Source organism: Macaca mulatta, chromosome 7, assembly GCF_049350105.2.
Source record: "Macaca mulatta isolate MMU2019108-1 chromosome 7, T2T-MMU8v2.0, whole genome shotgun sequence".
In the NCBI taxonomy this organism is placed as follows: Eukaryota; Metazoa; Chordata; class Mammalia; order Primates; family Cercopithecidae; genus Macaca; species Macaca mulatta.
The window spans coordinates 54,011,174-54,029,698 of NC_133412.1; the positions used below are offsets into that span (position 1 = coordinate 54,011,174).

The window sequence follows — 18,525 nt, forward strand, 5'->3', positions numbered from 1 at the left end:
TTACTTATTTTAATGACAAAGCAAACTTGTCACTTTTTCAGTGATTGCTTACTTACGGCAATAGTATTCAAAACAAAATTTTCAAGCAGAAGAGAGAAACGATAAAATTTGAGGACAAGGCCAGGTTTTCATAATAATAATTTCTAGCACACAAAATTAGTAGATCCAAAGAAACCTGTGTACTACTTTGATACTTTATAGATCTTGGCATATTCATACTGTTCTAAAGTTTCATACTAAACAGTACGTAGTCTAATTTGCCTTTTTATGGAGAGCTTAGGTTTTTGTGGAGCCTGGGAAACAGATTTCTTATTTTTATTTCTTAAACATTACAACTGGCATTTAAAAAATATTTATAGAAAATGCTGTATTTGAGAGTGTGTGGGTATGTGTAAGCTTAGCTGTGATGAAAGAGTAATAGATTCAGAATCGGGAGAGATAACTTCTAGGGATTTTTTTAATCTTAAAAATTTTTTTTTTCTTATTTGTAAAAAATTGACACGTTATACTTACTGTGTACAAAGTTTTGAAGTATACATAATTGTGGAATGACTAAATCTAGCTAATTAACCTAGGCATCACCTTACGTAGTTATCATTTTTATGGTGAGACACTTTACATCCACTCTTAGCATTTTTCAAGAATACAGTATATTGTTAACTGTAGTCACCATGTTGTACAATAGCTCAAGATGGATTCTAGTCTGGCTTGCTACTAACTCTGATTTTAGGCATCGTCATTTAGTTACTGCACCTGCTGCGATGGCTTCCTCGTCATTGGTGAAATGATGTCATGGCTCTGATAACAGTCCAAGTTCCTTATATTCTAAATTGCCAGGAGTTTGTTTGGGGAAATAAGTACTTTCCATGAGGCTTACTTTCAAGTATAGAACTGAAGTGGAATAAAACTTATTCTTTTAGTCTAATATTCCACAGTCATCTTTAGCTAGAGATGCCATTAATACAGAGCTCTTGTGTTGAAAACTCAAGTACAATTTATTCATAGAAAATAACTTTCTGTTGTGAAATAGCAAAATGCAGTGTTACCAATCCAAGTATAAGTTTAATTTTTACAGTAGGCTGGGTGCGGTGGCTCACACCTGTAATCCCAACACTCTGGGAGGCGGAGGTGGATGGATCACCTGAGGTCAGGAGTTGGAGACCAGCCTGACCAACATGGTGAAACCCTGTCTCTACTAAATACAAAACAAAACAAAAAACATGAATGGGACATAGTGGCGCATGCCTCTGTAATCCCAGCTACTTGGGAGGCTGAGGCAGGAGAATTGCTTGATCTGGGAGGTGGAGGTTGCAGTGAGCTGTTTGCGCCATTGCACTCCAGCCTAGGTGACAGAGCAAAACTCTGTCTCAAAAAAAAAGAAAAGGAAAAAGAAAAAAAATTGTATAGTAGATTTAAACACCAAAATTATGAAGAGAGGCTGTAGCTAGCCTTATTACATGCCAGTTCTTCTAATTTATTTAAGAATTAAGTATTTTAACTTTTTTTTTTCATTCTATTTCAGGCTGGTACACCCCTCCAAAGGAAGATGGCTAAATATGTTGACTGTTGTGTGTTTGGACTAATGTTGCTTTAAAGAAAATCTTAACCAATATGCAGACACAAGCTTTGAGTGCCCCTATTACAGCAGTACCGAAGACGTTAGTTAATAGATATTTTAGTGGATAATCTGTCATCTGACATCCAGTATGAAGTTACAGCCTTTGCATTTTGCTCATTTTAGATATCTTGGACTGAGCAGTGGGGCCTTTATTGTATTTCTCCTGATAAATACACATACTGGCCACTCCTTATCTCTTTTTCTTGAAAAGTGAACTTTTTAAAGCAGCCAAGTCAGCGTCAGGCTACTGAAGTTGAGGCTTTAGAGTAACTTTCCTATATTGAGCCCATGGGTTACAAGGATTTGCAATATATTCCATTTACAGCCAGTACAAGTTTAATCGATGTTCAATATTGGTTTAGAAAATTTTAAGGCCTTCTAAATCATAATAGCTCTTTCATGTCTAAAACTATTTTATGATATTGCCAAAAGGATAGGAAACCTACTCATTAAATTGTTAAACTTTTTAATGACTATGTGAAGATATGAATTGTTTCCTGAAGATAATACTCTTAATTGAGTTACATTGTTCTTCTTAGGCAAAGCAGTGTAAAACTATATCAGTTAAGGCTTGCAAGTAGTGATTTCCACTGGGGCATCAGAGTCTTGCTGGGCTGAATCTGCTGCTTGTTGGTTCAGTGTTTCTTATGAACAAGAGCCACAGTATAGAGCTTAAAGTTATTTAAAATACTAAGTCATCTTACGTTTCCATTTTATTAACGGGATGTTGCAATCATTTGTAAACTAATAAACTTATAAAGTGATTGGCACAAAGACTCCTTGAGCAAAAGCTGCGCAGTTAAGTAGAAAAATATACTTAATTTGGAGACTCTTACAGTAACTTTTGCCATAGTCAAAACAATGGCTTTTACATTGAAAGATTAATAGAAACTCTACGTATGTTAATTTTTGATGGAACCTGACTCAAATCAAGGTACTCTCCATTTTATTGCCTTACCTGAATCAGTCCTTTTTGGTTGGTAATAGATTTTTTTAATACACCCAAGTTTGATTTAAAAGTAAATTCTAGTTATTAAGCACTTTTAATAAGAAATCCAGAAGCACATTTTTCTGCACAAATCAGTTACAAAGTTCAAAAGTGTTTCTTATGCATTTGCTTTGAGATTCAGTTTTTAACTTTGTAAACCACATCTAAGAGACTTGTCATTTCTACATTATTGTGTGTGTTTAATTTCTTCTGATTCTATTTTGGTTAAGAGAGCAGTAAATTTTCTGATATTCTTGTTCACTTGGTTACATTTGTATAAAGTTCTCATTGCCAGTTGCTCAGATAACAAGTGACATGGCAGAATTCTTTAAAGCAGTAAAGTTCCTTAAGCCTAAGGCTAAATCTTGAATACATTGTTGAATTCTTTAATATCCTGATGGCAAGCAGATTGATAGCTGCACATTTGGCATGCTTTGTTTTATGGATTTTATTTTTAATTGCAGATTTATTTGGCAATGTACAGTAAATTTTGTAAACTTGCATCAAGTTTATGAATAAACCATTTAAAAATTTGGTTTGTGCTGATCATGGCAAGCAAAAAAAAAGATTACTTTCTCATTTTTCCATCATAAGAAAACTCTGCTTGATGTGTTTGTAAGCTCTATTGAGTTTCTGGAATAAGATACTTAAGGAGGGAAGTGGTGAGGGGAGGCTTGGAAGACAGGCAGATTTAACAATAGAAAGTGAAAGAACCTGGAAATGGTCTGTAGAATAGTCACCTTTTCCTCAGCCTTTTTCCTCTTCCGTTCTCATTATAAATTGAAGTGCTACTTTTTCCTCATGGCTATCCTTAGTTCCCCCAGTGAAAATAATCTGCTACTTCTTAGCGTACCCATTTCTACAAAAAAAAAAAAAAAGAGTCACAGCTACTCAGGAGGCTTATACCAGTGACAATGTCATACTATCCACCAGTGTGGGAAGGAGGATTTGGGAAATAGTTGTTTTCCATAAAAATATTTCGTTAATGTATAATATGGCCTCCTTACACACAATTGACAGGTTATTTCACATACAAGAAGTCCAGAGGTAGGATAACTCCAGTTGTACTGTACATCTGGGCTTTGCTCTGCTTCCTTGAGATTTTTCTATGTTGGTTTCATCTTTTGGTTGCATGTTATGTGCAGCCACCTTACTTGATTCAGAGGTAGATAAATGCCCCTGTTTTCTAGTGTCTCCTTAGGAGATGAGGAAATCTCTAAAAGCACCATCCCATCAAGTACACGGCCTCTCGCCTTTCCTTGGCTACATCAGGGCCCTGTGCCTACCCCTAAACCAATGGTGGTGAAAAGAATGAAACCATCGTGATTAGTTTGCACAATGGTTCTCAAAGCATGATTTGGGGAACACTGAAGACCCCTGAGACCATTTCAAGAGACTATTTTCATAATACTAAAACATTTGCCATTTTCACTCATTCTTTCATGTGTACAATGGAGTTTTCCAGAGGCTACATGTGATTTTGCAACAGATCAAATTCAGAAGCAAATATGAGAATCTGTCTGTCTTCCATTAAGACAGAAATTAAATATTTGCAAAATGTAAAGTGATGCCGCCACTGGTAAACTGTCCTCTCCCTGTTTTATATCAGCCACAAAGAAAGAACGCCCACTTTGAAAGACAATGGGGTGTCGTTCAGTAGCCAGAGAATGGAGAAAGGGAGCTCATGCTCTCAAGGCACCTTCTCCCAGAGGGATAGGAGGCTGGGGAGTTTAAAGAGTTAGCTGAGGGGGCGGGGGAGGTATGAAGGGCATACACAGGCTGGAGTTCCAGACAAGCAGGCATAGTCCCTGAACGTGCTGCTTCATACATCCATGTTCATGAGATGCCAGTGAGCTTGCTTTTTAGGGAAGAGGATTTTAGCATTATGTTAATGATCTAAAGGTAACCGGAGGGTGCCTCTTTATCTTCCTCTGGTATTCCACAAGGGGTCAGGAAGCTCTGGTGACATCTGGGCCATCTGGATTCCTTAAGCAGCTGCGCCTATAAATAGACTAAGGAAAAAAATTGGCTGGGCTTGTTGGCTCATACCTGTAATCTTAACGCTTTAGGAGGCGGAGGCAGAGGCAGAGGGATGTCTTGAGGCCAGGAGTTTGAGACCAGCCTGGGCAACATAGACCCTGGGTCTACAAAAAAAAAAAAAAAAAAGAGTCACAGCTACTCAGGAGGCTTATACCAGTGACGATGTCATACTATCCACCAGTGTGGGAAGGAGGATTTGGGAAATAGTTGTTTTCCATAAAAATATTTCATTAATGTATAATATCTGTTTTTTAAAAAGATGTTCTGATTTAATTTTTAATATGGTAAATATTGATAGTCATAACACACATAAACTATTGGTCGTGTCAATATTTTAGGGTGTAAAGGGTCCTGAGGCCATAATGAGAACTTCTGATTTAGACCAAGTTTCTGCCCAAGATCTGGCGATCAAATCAGGGCTCCCTTAGGAAGGAATTGGCGGGAGGAATGGACGAACCTGTGTCTGCTGTGCTTCCATTTTTTGGTGGTTCTCAGTTTGAGCATGCATCAGAATCGCCATAAAGTTTGTTAAAACGTAGATTGCTGGGCCTCATCCCCAGTGTCTGATTTAGGAGGTCTGGGGTAAGGACGGGAAATGTGCTAAAACTTAGTAGTTTCCAGGTGAATCTGATGTTCCTGGCGGGGAACTGGTGCACAACTTCGGGCGTGCTTCACAGCAGTAATCTCACTCAGCTACCTTAGAATGGCAGGTGCTATTTATGCCATTTTACTCATTCGAAACTTTAAACCTGAATATTACAACGAGTTAACTAAGTTTACCAAGGAATAAAGGCAGTGATTTTTCACACACTAGGACAATTTTTTAAAAGCAAACACTGTCCGTTCAAAAATTGAGCTTATGCTATTTAAACAGGCATTGGAACTATGAAGAGCAATAAGTACTACCTAGTCTCTGCAAGGAATTTGTGAAATTAGAGAACGATGTAAACTCAGAAATATGGCGGTGCCAGGGCAGTGAGAAGCACACAGGATTTTCACTGCAGGAGGCCTCCTGGAAAGTTGCCAGGCGCGGTGGCTCATGCCTGTAATTCCAGCACCTTTGGAGGCCCAGGCGGGAGTATCGCTTGAGCCCTGGAGTTTGAGACCAGCCTGGAGAGCATAGGGAAACCTGTCACTACAAAAAATACAAAAATTAGCTGGGCGTGGTGGCGGGAGCTTGTAGTTCAAGCTATGAGGGAGGCTGAGGCGGGAGGATCGCTTGAGCCTGGGAGGTAGAAGCTGCAGTGAGCAGAGGCCGCGCCACTCCACTCCTACCTGCCCACAGCATTAGACCCAATCTCAAAAATGAAAAAACAGTTCCGAGCGTATTATGGAACGGATGGCTTCAACCTCGGTGTGCGGACTCCAGGCCAGGATATTCACCGATGTTGCCACGCCCACCGTCCCCGTCCGGCCGGAAGTGGCGCGGGCGCCTGCTCAGTGCGCGCCGGCCAGGCAACTCTGTGCTGGCGTAATCGGGTTCCTCCGGGCCGCCGTAGGACTGGTTCCGGCGGGCTAGTGAGGAATGGAGCTGGTGGGCAGCAGCGGCGAGCGCTGCGGCTCCTCCTCCGTAGACCCACGGAGCACCTTCGTGTTGAGTAACCTGGCGGAGGTGGTGGAGCGTGTGCTCACCTTCCTGCCCGCCAAGGCGTTGCTGCGGGTGGCCTGGTGAGAGGAGGCGGAGGCGGGAAGCTTGCCTTGTGACACGCCGTGGGCATGCCCCAGGCTGGCGGGGTGGGGAGAGACCGTGGGGACCCAGGGCTCTCCCCAGCTCCCTCGCCCTACCTGAGGTTACCCGCTACCCGCGAGGTATCTCCCAGCCGTGGTGCCCCGGGGGACTTCGCTGAGGGGCGAAGTTCCCCTTAAGGTTTTCTCCACTTCTGGCTCTCCTTCCGAACCAGCGCCCTGACTGACACCTACCTCCCCCGGGGACTTTGGATCCCGCAGGGATCTCCTGCTGCTCCAGTAGGTGGGGGTTTGTGAGCTGTGGGAGAGACGAAAATGAACGTCCGTTTGCAATGCTTTGTGCGTTTGCGTCCCCAGCGTGTGCCGCTTATGGAGGGAGTGTGTGCGCAGAGTGTTGCGGACCCATCGGAGCGTAACCTGGATCTCCGCAGGCCTGGCCGAGGCCGGCCACCTGGAGAGGCATTGCTTGGTTCGCGTAGTAGCAGAGGAGCTTGAGGCAAGTAGCAAGGGGTGTCATGCACAGTCATTTGCAGGTTGGTGGTTCAGTCTTTTGAGAACTTTTTTTTTTTTTTTTAATCCCAGTTTTGTTAATTCAAGGAGCATCTTCTTGTGCCGGGAAAAGATTTTGTAAACATCAGTTTTAGTGACTACACTAAAGGATGTGTCATGATTTATTTGACCGTTCATCAAATGTTGAGCCTTTTAAGTATGCACATTTTCACTATTAACAACAACGCTGTGCAGAACCTTCCCTTCACCTGCTTCCCTTGAAGCAAGTTTTTGTTGTCTTTTACCGGGAAGACAACTGGGTGTGTCTTGCTCAGTGTAGCACGCCTAGAAAGCCAAGAACCAAAACTTAAAGCCAAATATTTCAACTTTCGATCCTGTACTCTTTTGCTTCTCTGGCCCCCAACTTCAAAAGGGGAGCCAACACCTGGAGAGATGAAGACTCGGACTGTGGAGTTGGAGAGACTGCAGGGTGTACCATCTCTCTGGGGAGTGGAAGGGAGCCCTTTGACAGTGAAGTGCCAACCTGCTGCTCTGTCACTCTGTTTACTTTAGTACGGCTTACAGACATAACTACGGTGCAGCTGTCACAATCAGGAAATTATCACTGATACATTTCTACCATTTTGTCCTCAGACTCGGTTCAGATTTTGCCAGTTGTCCCAGTAAGGTTCTTCATGGCAAAAAGATCTGTTCCCAATTGTAAGTTGCTCTAAGTAAGTCATGTTTCTTTAATCTCCTTTGATCTGGAACAGTTTCACAAGCTTTGCTTGATTTTTCCAAATCTTGACACCTAGGAAAATTGCAGGCTATTTTGTAGAACATCCATCAATTGTGTCTTTGGCAGGAAATAATCACAGAAGTGATGCTGTGCTCTTTTCACGGCATCCTTAGGTGGCATGTGATTTCCATTGGTCTCGTTATTGGTGGTATTACCTTTGATTACTCAATTAAGGTGGTGCTTGCCAAGTGTCTTCACTAAAATCACTGTTCTGTAATGATTGTTTTGTGAAGAGATCATTTGAAACTATGTAAATATCGTGTTTCAGTGCGTTTATTTATTTGTATCTGTACACTCTCGGAGTCTTATTTAATTCAGTGGGCTATAATCTGTTACTGTATTTTGGTGCTCAAATTACGCCCCCCCCCCCCCCCAGTTTGGCTAGTGGGAGCTCCTTCAGGCTGGCTTCAGTGTCTTTTTAGAGATGACTGCATTATCTTTGAGCACTTTTCTTTTTTCTGGCACAAGATGTTCTAAGCTTGTCTTGGGTTTTACCTGCTTTGGTCCTGGAATTGGTCATTAAGCCCTGGCTCCTTTTGATGGAGTGTGGTATTTAGAAATCAAGGTCTAGACTCTTTAAGTGTACTCCTTGCCATTGAGGGATTTGCTGCTCCAAAGCCCAGTCATTAGACAGAGCCAAGGAGTGTATGTATGTATATACATGCATGTGTATGTATATACATCAGCATACACATATACACACGTTTACAACTATATGTATGTGGAAACTCATGAGTTCACACAGGTGCATCCTTTTCTAATCAAGTGCAGGATGCTTTCTAGTTTTGTCTCTGCTCATATTTGTACCTCCCTTTTGGGCAAAGGGAAACTGGTTCTCATCATTCTTAATGTATTTAGATATTACCTCAATGCCCCATATGTAACCACTCTTCTGTTTCCCCCTTCCTTGGGTGGTCTTTCTCCTTACCTTGTCTGGGCTCTGGAACTCTCATCCCAGGGAGCTGGCCAGTATCCAAAGGCAGGCTTGTAGAAAACTTTTCTTCTCTGGTGCTTTGTCCCAACTCCTGCCATTTTTCCAGAAGTTTATCATTTGGAAAAATTCAAAATGCAAGCAGGCTTTTTTCCTCAGAAGTGTTCTCTGGAACATCGTTTATATTAAGGGATACTAAAAACCGAATATTAATTTAATAAATAAAGCTATTAAATTATGAACTGTAAGTGTATTAATGACAAGAGCAAATGTTGATTTTAAAAGTGAAAACATTATAAAATTATATATTTAGTATCATCTGAATTATTAAAGACCAAAAGGGAGAGTAGAAAAGAAAGCCAAAATAGCTTTTTTTTTCTATTTAATGTTTTTAAAAAGTTTTCTCTCTGTGGTCATCGTTTTCAAATTTTTACCACAACAGGCATTATTTTTCTATAGCTTTAAGAGTTTATACATTGTGGTGGCTGTTAATAGCCAGACAGACTAAGGTATGAATTGTAGCTTTGGCATATACCAGTGGTGTGACTTTGAAAAAGCTACTTAACTTCTCTGAGCCTCAGGTGCTATTTCCATAAAATAAAAAGAAAAATAATAATTTTCCTGTGCCCTTATAGAGTTGTTGTAAGGATTAAATAATGAAAAGGTAATGCATATAACACATTACTTATAGTACCAGGAGCGTAAGTTCTCAATAGATGTCTGTTAAATATTCTTTTATTAGTATCATTATTAAAGTTCACATAGTTATAGTAATGCCCTTAGAGGAGTTCCTCCATTATAGTAAACTGCTGGTGAGACAAAAACATGAAAACTCTATCCAAATCATACGTGCTGTTTATTTGTGTTTTCCAAGTTATCTAGTGGACATGGGCACTTTTATAGCTATAAAGAAAGTTGATTTAACTTTTCTCTTAGAAATATTTTAAAGTCCGCCAGGCACGGCGGCTCATGCCTATAATCCCAGCACTTTGGAAAGCCGAGGCAGGCAAATCACTTGAGGTCAGGAGTTAGAGAACAGCCTGGCCAACATGGTGAAACCCCTGTCTCCACTAAAAATATTAATATAAATATTTAAAAATATTAAATACTTAAAAATATCAAATATATAAATAAAAATATTAAAGTACAAAAATTGGCTGGGCGTGTTGGTGCAAACCTGTAATCGCAGCTATTCAGGTAGCTGAGGTACCAGAATCGCTTGAACTGGGGAGATGGAGTTTGCGTGAGCCCAGATTGCACCACTCCAGCCTGGGTGAGACTCTGTCTCAAAAAAAAAAAAAAAAGAAAAAAGAAAAATATTTTAAAGTCTGCCAAAAGCTTTATAAAACAACTTGCCATTTGTAACTTCTTTGAACAGTGGAATGTGGTGCTAGCTGTCTTAACTGTGCTCTGAGAACATTTCATGTTGAGACTTGTTATGTCACTTCTTCTAGTGTGAATTAGGACGGAAAATTCAGCAGTTGCTTTTCATTGGGTGCCAGGAGAGGGAGATTCATAAAATCTCAGGACCAGACTTTTAATCCTTGTTCAGGAGTAAGAAACCTGAGGCCTAAAAGCTTGATGAGGGTTATTCTGCTGGTTTGTGGCAGAGTTGCCACTAAGACCTAAATCTGTTTTTTGTTTTGTTTTGTTTTTGAGACAGAGTCTCGCCTGTTGTCCAGGCTGGAGTGCAGTGGCCTGATCTCGGCTCAGTGCAGCCTCCACCTTCTGAGTTCAAGTGATTGTCCTGCCTTAGCCTTCTGAGTAGCTGGGACTACAGGTGCACGCCACCGCACCCAGTTAATTTTTGTATTTTAGTAGAGATGGGGTTTCACCCTGTTGGCCAGACTGGTCTCACCCCGGCCTCAGGTGATCCACCCACCGTGGCCTCCCAAAGTGCTGAGATTACAGGCGTAAGCCACGGTGCCTGGCCCCTAAATCTCTTTGAGTTCTCTCTTCTTTACTCACTGTACCAGGCATCACAGATTCAGATGACTTGAAGGTCAGGCAGTTGGGTGAAGAGGGTCAGGTAGCTCAACAGAGTGGTGGTAGCACCATGGCAGACTGGAAAGGCTTGCCTCCATTTAGCCTTAGTTAAGAGGCACGTAGTCTAAGTGTTGCCAGAATGTCCAGTTTTTAAAAAGAATCTGGAAATCCACATTTTATCTAAAAATTCGGTGGAATTTTGAACATTGGCATTCAGTTTACATTTTCTGAAAATGCTGTGTGGAGCAAGGAAACTATATCTGTAGGTCTTGGGCAGCCATGGGCCCCACAGGCCATCATGCTATCTGTCTCTTTTATTAGTTTATCTATATAGAATGTATTCTGAAACATCTTGGCATTCCCCCAAATTATAATGGACCAACTTTTTTTTTTTTCCCCACTTAACCAATAGTGAGGCTTTGCTATATGCTAAGTACCTCATGGACCAACTTTTTTTTTTTTTTTTTTTCCATTTAACCAATAATGAGGCCTTGCTATATCCTAAGTACTTCATTTTATTCTGGTAGTAAAAAATATTTGAAAATAGCTAGCTTAGAAAAATATATTCATCATTTTCATTTAATTCAGCTGCTTTGCCACTTGTCTTTAATTGGAAAGTTTAGCTGAAAACAAGTGAGTCTGAATAAGCCCAGCTCATAGGGGAGATAGGGCACAAATAAGATTAACTAGGGGTAAGGGATGTTGCATCTGAGGTCCAGAGTACTGAGGGAGTTTAGGAAAAGGTTTTGGAGAGGAGGTGGCACTTAAAGTGTCTCTAGAGGGAAACAGTCTTAAGTTCTATAGGAACAGAGCAATAGAACACATGGGGAAGTGGGTGTGTCTGGATAATATTAATAGTAAGCTAAGGGGCCCTGAAGGATGCCTTGTTGTCAAGGCTGGAAATGGAGGCTTGGAGTATTTGATTTAATGAGCAGTGAAAAGAGGAGTGATTCCCCATTACTGAGATTTTTCTGATACTGTAATGCCTGTTCATATAAAGCAAGTGTGTCTTTTGCTGGTACTTGATGTTTTTGTTCTAAGAGCTTCAGTTATTAAGAAAATGAACTTCTTGAGGGCTGGAATGAAGAAATAGGTGTTTAGTAAATGAACTGAAAATGAAAGAGCACGAGTGAAAAGTAAATGAGAAGTAGATTGACTCAGAATGCCAACATTGACCTGAAAGAAGGTAGGGCACCAGCAGTTTGGATGGGGTGATACTTTTTTTTTTTTAATTTAAGTTCTGGGATACATGTGCAGAACGTGCAGGTTTGTTACATAGGTATACGCGTGCCATGGTGGTTTGCTGCACCCATCAACCTGTCATCTACATTAGGTATTTCTCCTAATGCTATCCCTCCCATAACCCCCCACTCCCCGACAGGCCCTGATGTGTGATGTTCCCCTCCCTGTGTCCACATGTTCTCATTGTTCAACTCCCACTTATGAATGAGAACATGCGGCATTTGGTTTTCTGTTCCTATGTTAGTTTGCTGAGAATGATGGTTTCCAGCTTCATTCATATCCCTGCAAAGGATGTGAACTCATCCTTTTTTATGGCTGCATAGTATTCCATGGTGCATATGTGCCACGTTTTCTTCATCCAGTCTATCATTGATGGGCATTTGGGTTGGTTTCAAGTCTTTGCTGTTGTGAACAGTGCTGCAGTAAACATGCATATGCACATGTCTTTATAGTAGAATGATTTATAATCCTTTGGGTATATACCCAGTAATGGGATTGCTGGGTCAAATGGTATTTCTCTTTCTAGATCCTTGAGGAATCATCACAGTGTCTTCCACAGTGGTTGAACTAATTTACACTGCCACCAGCTGTGTAAAAGTGTTCCTATTTCTCCACATCCTCTCCAGCATCTGTTGTTTCCTGACTTTTTAATGATCGCCACCCTAACTGGTGTGAGATGGTATCTCATTTTAGTTTTGATTTGCATTTCCCTAATGACCAGTGATGATGAGCCTTTTTTCATATGTTTGTTGGCCGCATAAATATCTTCTTTTGAGAAGTGTGTGTTCATATACCTTGCCCACTTTTTGATGGTGTTGTTTTTTTCTTGTAAATTTGTTTAAGTTCCTTGTAGATTCTGGATATTAGCCCTTTGTCAGATGGATAGATTGCAAAAATTTTCTCCCATTCTGTAGGTTGCTTGTTCACTCTGATGATAGTTTCTTTGGCTGTGTAGAAGCTCTTTAGTTTAATTAGATCCCATTTCTCAAATTTGGCTTTTGTTGCCATTGCTTTTGGTGTTTTAGTCATGAAGTCTTTGCCCATGCTTGTGTCCTGAATGGTATTGCCTAGATTTTCTTCTAGGGATTTTATGGTTTTAGGTCTTACACTTAAGTCTTTAATCCATCTTGAGTTAATTTTTGTATAAGGTGTAACGAAGGGGTCCAGTTTTAGTTTTCTGCATATGGCTAGCCAGTTTTCCCAACACCATTTATTAAATAGTTAATCCTTTTCCTGTTGCTTGTTTTTGTCAGGTTTGTCAGATATCAGATGGTTGTAAATGTGTGGTGTTATTTCTGAGGCCTCTATTCTGTTCCATTGGTCTGTATATCTGTTTTGGTACCAGTACCATGCTGTTTTGGTTACTGTAGTCTTATAGTATAGTTTGAAGTCAGGTAGTATGATGCCTTCAGCTTTGTTCTTTTTGGTTAGGATTGTCCTGGCTATACGGGCTCTTTATTGATTCCATATGAAATTTAAAGTAGTTTTTTCTAATTCTGTGAAGAAAGTCAATGGTAGCTTGATGGGGATAGCATTGAATCTCTAAATTATTTTGGGCAGTATGGCCATTTTCATAATATTGATTCTTTCTATCCACGAGCATGGGATGTTTTTCCATTTGTTTGTGTCTTCTCTTACTTCCTTGAGCAGTGGTTTGTAGTTCTCCTTGAAGAGGTCCTTCACATTCCTTGTAAGTTGTATTCCTAGGTATTTTATTCTCTTTGTAGCAGTTGTGAATGTGAGTTCACTCATGATTTGGCTGTCTGTTATTCGTGTGTAGGAATGCTTGTGATTTTTGCACATTGATTTTGTATCCTGAGACTTTGTTGAAGTTGCTTATCAGCTTAAGGAGATTTTGGACTGAGATGACTGGGTTTTCTAAATATACAGTCATGTCATATGCAGACAGAGACAATTTGACTTCCTCTCTTCCTATATGAATACCCTTTATTTCTTTCTCTTGCTTGATTGCCCTGGCCAGAACTTCCAATACTCTGTTGAATACGAGTGGTGAGAGAGGGCATCCTCGTCTTCTGCGGGTTTTCAAAGGGAATGCTTCCAGCTTTTGACCATCCAGTATGATATTGCCTGTGGGTTTGTCATAAATAGCTCTTACTATTTTGAGATACGTTCCATCAATACCTAGTTTATTGAGAGTTTTTAGCATGAAGTGGTGTTGAATTTTATCAGAGGCCTTTTGTGCATCTGTTGAGATAATCATGGTTTTTGTCATCGGTTCTGTTTATGTTATGGATTACGTGTATTGATTTGCATATGTTGAACCAGCCTTGCATCCCAGGGATGAAGCTGACTTGATCGTGGTGGATAAGCTTTTTGATGTGCTGCTTGATTCGGTTTGCCAGTATTTTACGGAGGATTTTCACATCGATATTCATCAGGGATATTGGCCTGAAATTTTCTTTTTTTGTTGTGTTTCTGCCAGGTTTTGGTATCAGGATGATGCTGGCCTCAAAAAATGAGTTAGGGAGGCGTCCCTCTTTTTCCATTGTTTGGAATAGTTTCAGAAGGAATGGTATCAGTTCCTCTTCGTACCTTTGATAGAATTTGGCTGTGAATTCGTCTGGTCCTGGGCTTTTTTTGCTTGGTAGGCTATTACTGCCTTAATTTCAGAACTTGTTATTGGTCTATTCAGAGATTCGACTTCTTCCTGATTTAGTCTTGGGAGAGGGTATGTGTCCAGGAATTTATCCATTTCTTCTAGATTTTCTAGTTTACTTGCATATAGGTGTTTATAGTATTCTCTGATGACAGTTTGTATTTCTGTGGGATCAGTGGTGATATCCCCTTTATCATTTTTTATTGTGTGTATTTGATTCTTCTCTCTTTATTAGTCTGGCTAGCGGTCTGTCTATTTTGTTAGTCTTTTCAGGAAACCAGCTCCTGGATTCATTGAGTTTTTGAAGGATTTTTCATGTTTCTATCTCCTTCAGTTCTGCTCTGATCTTAGTTGTTTCTTGCCTTCTGCTAGCTTTTGAATTTGTTTGCTCTTGCTTCTTTAGTTCTTTTAATTATGATGTTAGGTTGTTGATTTTAGATCTTTCCCGCTTTCTCCTGTGGGCATTTAGTGCTATAAATTTCCCTCTAAACACTGCTTTAGCTGTGTCCCAGAGATTATGGTACATTGTGTCTTTGTTCTCATTGGTTTCAAAGAACATCTTTATCTCTGCCTTCATTTTGTTATTTGGCCAGTAGTCATTCAGGAGCAGGTTGTTCAGTTTCCATGTAATTGTGCAGTTTTGAGTGAGTTTTTTAATCCTGAGTTCTAATTTCATTGCACTGTGGACTGGGTGATACTTTAAGGGACTATGCAGAAGCACTCATGGATTCATGGGATCCAATCCAATTTTTTTTTTTTTTTTTTTTTTGCAGAATGTTCGCATCTTACCACATACAGTTCTTTACATGGCTGATTCAGAAACTTTCATTAGTCTGGAAGAGTGTCGTGGCCATAAGAGAGGTAAATATCAAAAGAAAAGCTTTTGTTTCTGTTTTTTTTCATCATGTGCCTTCTGTTTGGAGTTCAATATTGTACTTGTCCTGAGACTTAATCGACTTTCTGAGGCTGTGGGACTGCCACCTGTAGTATGCATGAATGTATCTATCTTTGAACCTTGAGGAACCCTTTCTGCTTCAGATTGATTTCTAAACCTTGTAGTGTAATTGAAACAAATTCATTAGAAAGGTGTTTTTCTCAATTTGAGATGCTTTAATTCTCCAGGCACTTTTTATTATTAAAACAGGTTGTATGACTTTGGCTATTCAGGCCTTTTACTATATTGGAACATGAGGTCCCATTTACCAAAGTTATATAGAGAAATGGTGCATTTTTGGCTGGCTGAGGGAAAAGGCAGAATAGGTATTCAAGATGGGCATACATAGGCCCCAAGTTAGACTTAGATAATGGATTCTTATTGTCTAATTTGAATCCAGTTAACTGTTGATGCAAATAGTAGTTATACTGCAATATCAGCTGAACAGAAAGGTACAGTAGCAAGTCTAAAATTCAGCTGTTACTGCTAAATTTGACATCACTGGGGCAAAAGCATTATATGAACAGAGAGGAAAGGCAGACTAGTGGTGCAAAAGATCAGATTTAGAATTTAAAAGCCAGGACCAAAACAGGTAAAGTGTTTGTTTTAATCAATGCTTTTAGACCTTTATTTAGAGCATTCTCGTGTCAGGTGACCTAAATATTTCCAGTATTTGCTTTTTTACTTTTTCATTGTCAGATTTGACTTTAAATGGATGATATTTAATCATTTTGCTACTGTATTTTTACAGCAAGGAAAAGAACTAGTATGGAAACAGCACTTGCCCTTGAGAAGCTATTCCCCAAACAATGCCAGGTCCTTGGGATTGTGACCCCAGGAATTGTAGGTGAGAAAAATTAGCAACTTAATGATTTCCTCCTTGCATTAATGTGGGGTCCTTTGGATTGGTGAATTATTTTTAGCTTGGAACCACATTTCTGTTTCTGGACATCTAAAATACAATAAAGTCTGTCATATTTACCATGGCTTTATATTTGCCTTATATTAATGTTTATTAAGTTATTGTGGTATTTCTCATCTCAAGGCTACCTGTATAATGCATATCCAGTAGTCATTCATAAGAGGGGAAAGATCTCATTCTGCCTCCCTCCAAATTAGGAAGTATTTGTGGGCATTTTCAGAGTTTTGTCAGTTCAAGCAGTATTGTTTCTGGTGGGTAGGGGTGAGATGGGACTGGGATTAGGAGCAAAGATGGGCCTTGTTAGGAAATTTCTGTTTCTCTGCTTTGGTACCACTCTTTGACATTTATAGCCTGAGGCTGTGCCCCTTTCCGTGCTTGATTGCTGCTGGTGAATTTTTGCTGATTTTTATTATTTTTATTATTTTTTATTCTTTTCTGTAGTTAATTGGGGGAGGAGAGATTCTTTTGAGGCAGTAATGGTGCAGTGGTTAGATACCTGGATTGGAATGCCAGCTGTACTGCTTAGTATCGTATGACTTTGAGCAAGTTACCTAACTTCACGGGGCTTCACTATCCTCATCAAGGAAGTAGGGATGATGACAATAGTACCTTCCTTGGAGGGTTGTGAGAATTAAATGAGTTGACACTTGTAAAGCATAGAGATAACACAGAAAGCAGTAAGTAAATGTTAGCTGTCATGTATTTATTGTTATTTTTTTTTTAGATGGAGTTTTACTCTTGTCGCCCAGTCTGGAGTGCAATGGCGTAATCTCCACTCACTGCAACCTCTGCCCCTTAGATTCAAGTGATTCTCCTGCCTCAGCCTCCCAAGTAGCTGGGATCACAGGCGCCCACCACCACCATGCCTGGCTATTTTTTGTATTTTTAGTAGAAACCGGGTTTCACCATGTTGGCCAGGCTAGTCTCAAACTCTTAACCTCAGGTGATCCACCACCTCAGCCTCCCAAAGTGCTGGGATTACAGGTGTGAGCCACCACACCTGGCCACTGTTACGTTTTTTAGTTCTAACTCAGTAGTACTGTACTGAGAATTGTCATTTTTAATCTTCACTGAAAGAGTTTTGATCTGAATTTGAGTCTTGTACCGTGGGGGTAAGAAGAATTTCATGTGTTTACAAATGAATATTATTTGTTCAGTTGCTCTAGCTTTGGTTTCTAAAGGGCTTAACATTTTTTTAAAAAAAGAACTTATTTCTTTTTGGCTGGGCATGGTAGCTCATTCCTGTAATCCCAGCACTTTAGGAGGCCGAGGCAGGCGGATCACTTGAAGTCAGGAGTTGGAGACCAGCCTGGCCAACATGGCAAAACCCCATCTCTACTAAAAAATGTAAAAATTGACCAGGCACGGTGGCTCACATCTGTAGTCACAGCACTTTGGGAGGCCAAGTTGGGTGGATCATGAGATCAGGAGTTCAAGACCAGCCTGGCCAACATGGTGAAACCCCATCTCTACTAAAAATACAAAAATTAGCCGGGCATGGTGGCAGGCACCTGTAATCCCAGCTGCTCAGGAAGCTGAAGCGGGAGAATTGCTTGAGCCCAGGAGGCAGAGGTTGCAGTGAGCCAAGATCATGCCATTGCAGTCCAGCCTGGGTGATAGAGCAAGACTCTGTCTCAAAAAAAAAAAGAAGGTAAATTAGCTGGGCATGGTTGGCTCATGCCTGTAATTCCAGCTACTTGGGAGGCTGAGGCAGGAGAATTGTTGGAAACCGAGAGGCAGAGTTTGCACCACTTCACTCCAGCCTGGGTGACAGAGTGAGACTCTGTCTCCAAAAAAAAAAAAAAGTTGTTTTTTTTATGCTAATAATATTTATTTTTAGAAGAAGAAAAATTAGAAGATTCAGGTAAGCAAAAGCAAAACAATTAAGCACCTTTAAGCACCACAGAGTTAACCACTCTTATGATGTTAACCTTTATTTATATATGTATGTAAATATAAAAAACCAGAATAAAATTTTCTGTAGACTTGTAACCTACTGTGTTAGTCTGCTAGGGCTACCATAACAAAATACCACAGACTGGGTGGCTTAAACAACGGAAGCTTATTTTCTCACAGTTTGGGAGGCTAGATGTCCAAGATTGGGGATGGCCTTTCTGAAGCTTGCTTACAGCTGCTTTCTCACTGTGTTCTCATGTGGCCTTTTCTTTGTACATAAGCATGCCTGGTGTCTCTTCCTCTTTTGGATTAGGGCCCTACCCTTATGACCTCATTTAATTTTTTTTTTTTTTTTTTGAGACGGAGTCTCGCTCTGT

The 18,525-nt window shown here is 40.2% G+C and overlaps 2 protein-coding genes and 1 long non-coding RNA gene across 19 annotated transcripts in view; 2 read left to right on the forward strand and 1 right to left on the reverse strand.

Moving 5' to 3' along the window:
* The window catches only part of UBE2Q2 (ubiquitin conjugating enzyme E2 Q2), a 59,081-nt gene extending 56,689 nt beyond the window's left edge, over positions 1-2,392 (forward strand). For all 16 annotated transcript variants that reach the window (XR_013395797.1, XR_013395798.1, XR_013395799.1 and 13 more), the window contains one exon: positions 1,523-2,392. Coding sequence is in view for 12 of the 16 variants with exons in the window: in XM_077939949.1 (XP_077796075.1) it covers positions 1,523-1,594 (72 nt within the window). In the remaining 4 variants the exon portion in view is untranslated. The remainder of the gene's footprint in view (positions 1-1,522) is intronic.
* Positions 2,393-3,036: 644 nt separating this feature from the next.
* On the reverse strand, positions 3,037-6,311 carry LOC114679457 (uncharacterized). Of its 2 annotated transcripts, XR_013395804.1 has the most exons (5): positions 6,030-6,311; positions 5,553-5,781; positions 5,104-5,223; positions 4,656-4,750; positions 3,037-3,465 (listed from the first exon to the last, which is right to left on the reverse strand). It is a non-coding gene; the product is annotated as an uncharacterized LOC114679457 (long non-coding RNA). The 2 variants fall into 2 exon arrangements; XR_003731357.2 differs by lacking the exons at positions 5,104-5,223; positions 6,030-6,311 and having other exon boundaries at positions 5,553-5,692.
* Positions 6,122-18,525, forward strand: part of FBXO22 (F-box protein 22) — a 31,618-nt gene continuing 19,214 nt past the window's right edge. The window contains exons 1-4 of the mRNA NM_001266238.2: positions 6,122-6,314; positions 6,690-6,828; positions 15,170-15,257; positions 16,082-16,177. Coding sequence (NP_001253167.1) covers positions 6,172-6,314; positions 6,690-6,828; positions 15,170-15,257; positions 16,082-16,177 — 466 coding nt within the window. The 5' untranslated portion in view covers positions 6,122-6,171. The remainder of the gene's footprint in view (positions 6,315-6,689; positions 6,829-15,169; positions 15,258-16,081; positions 16,178-18,525) is intronic.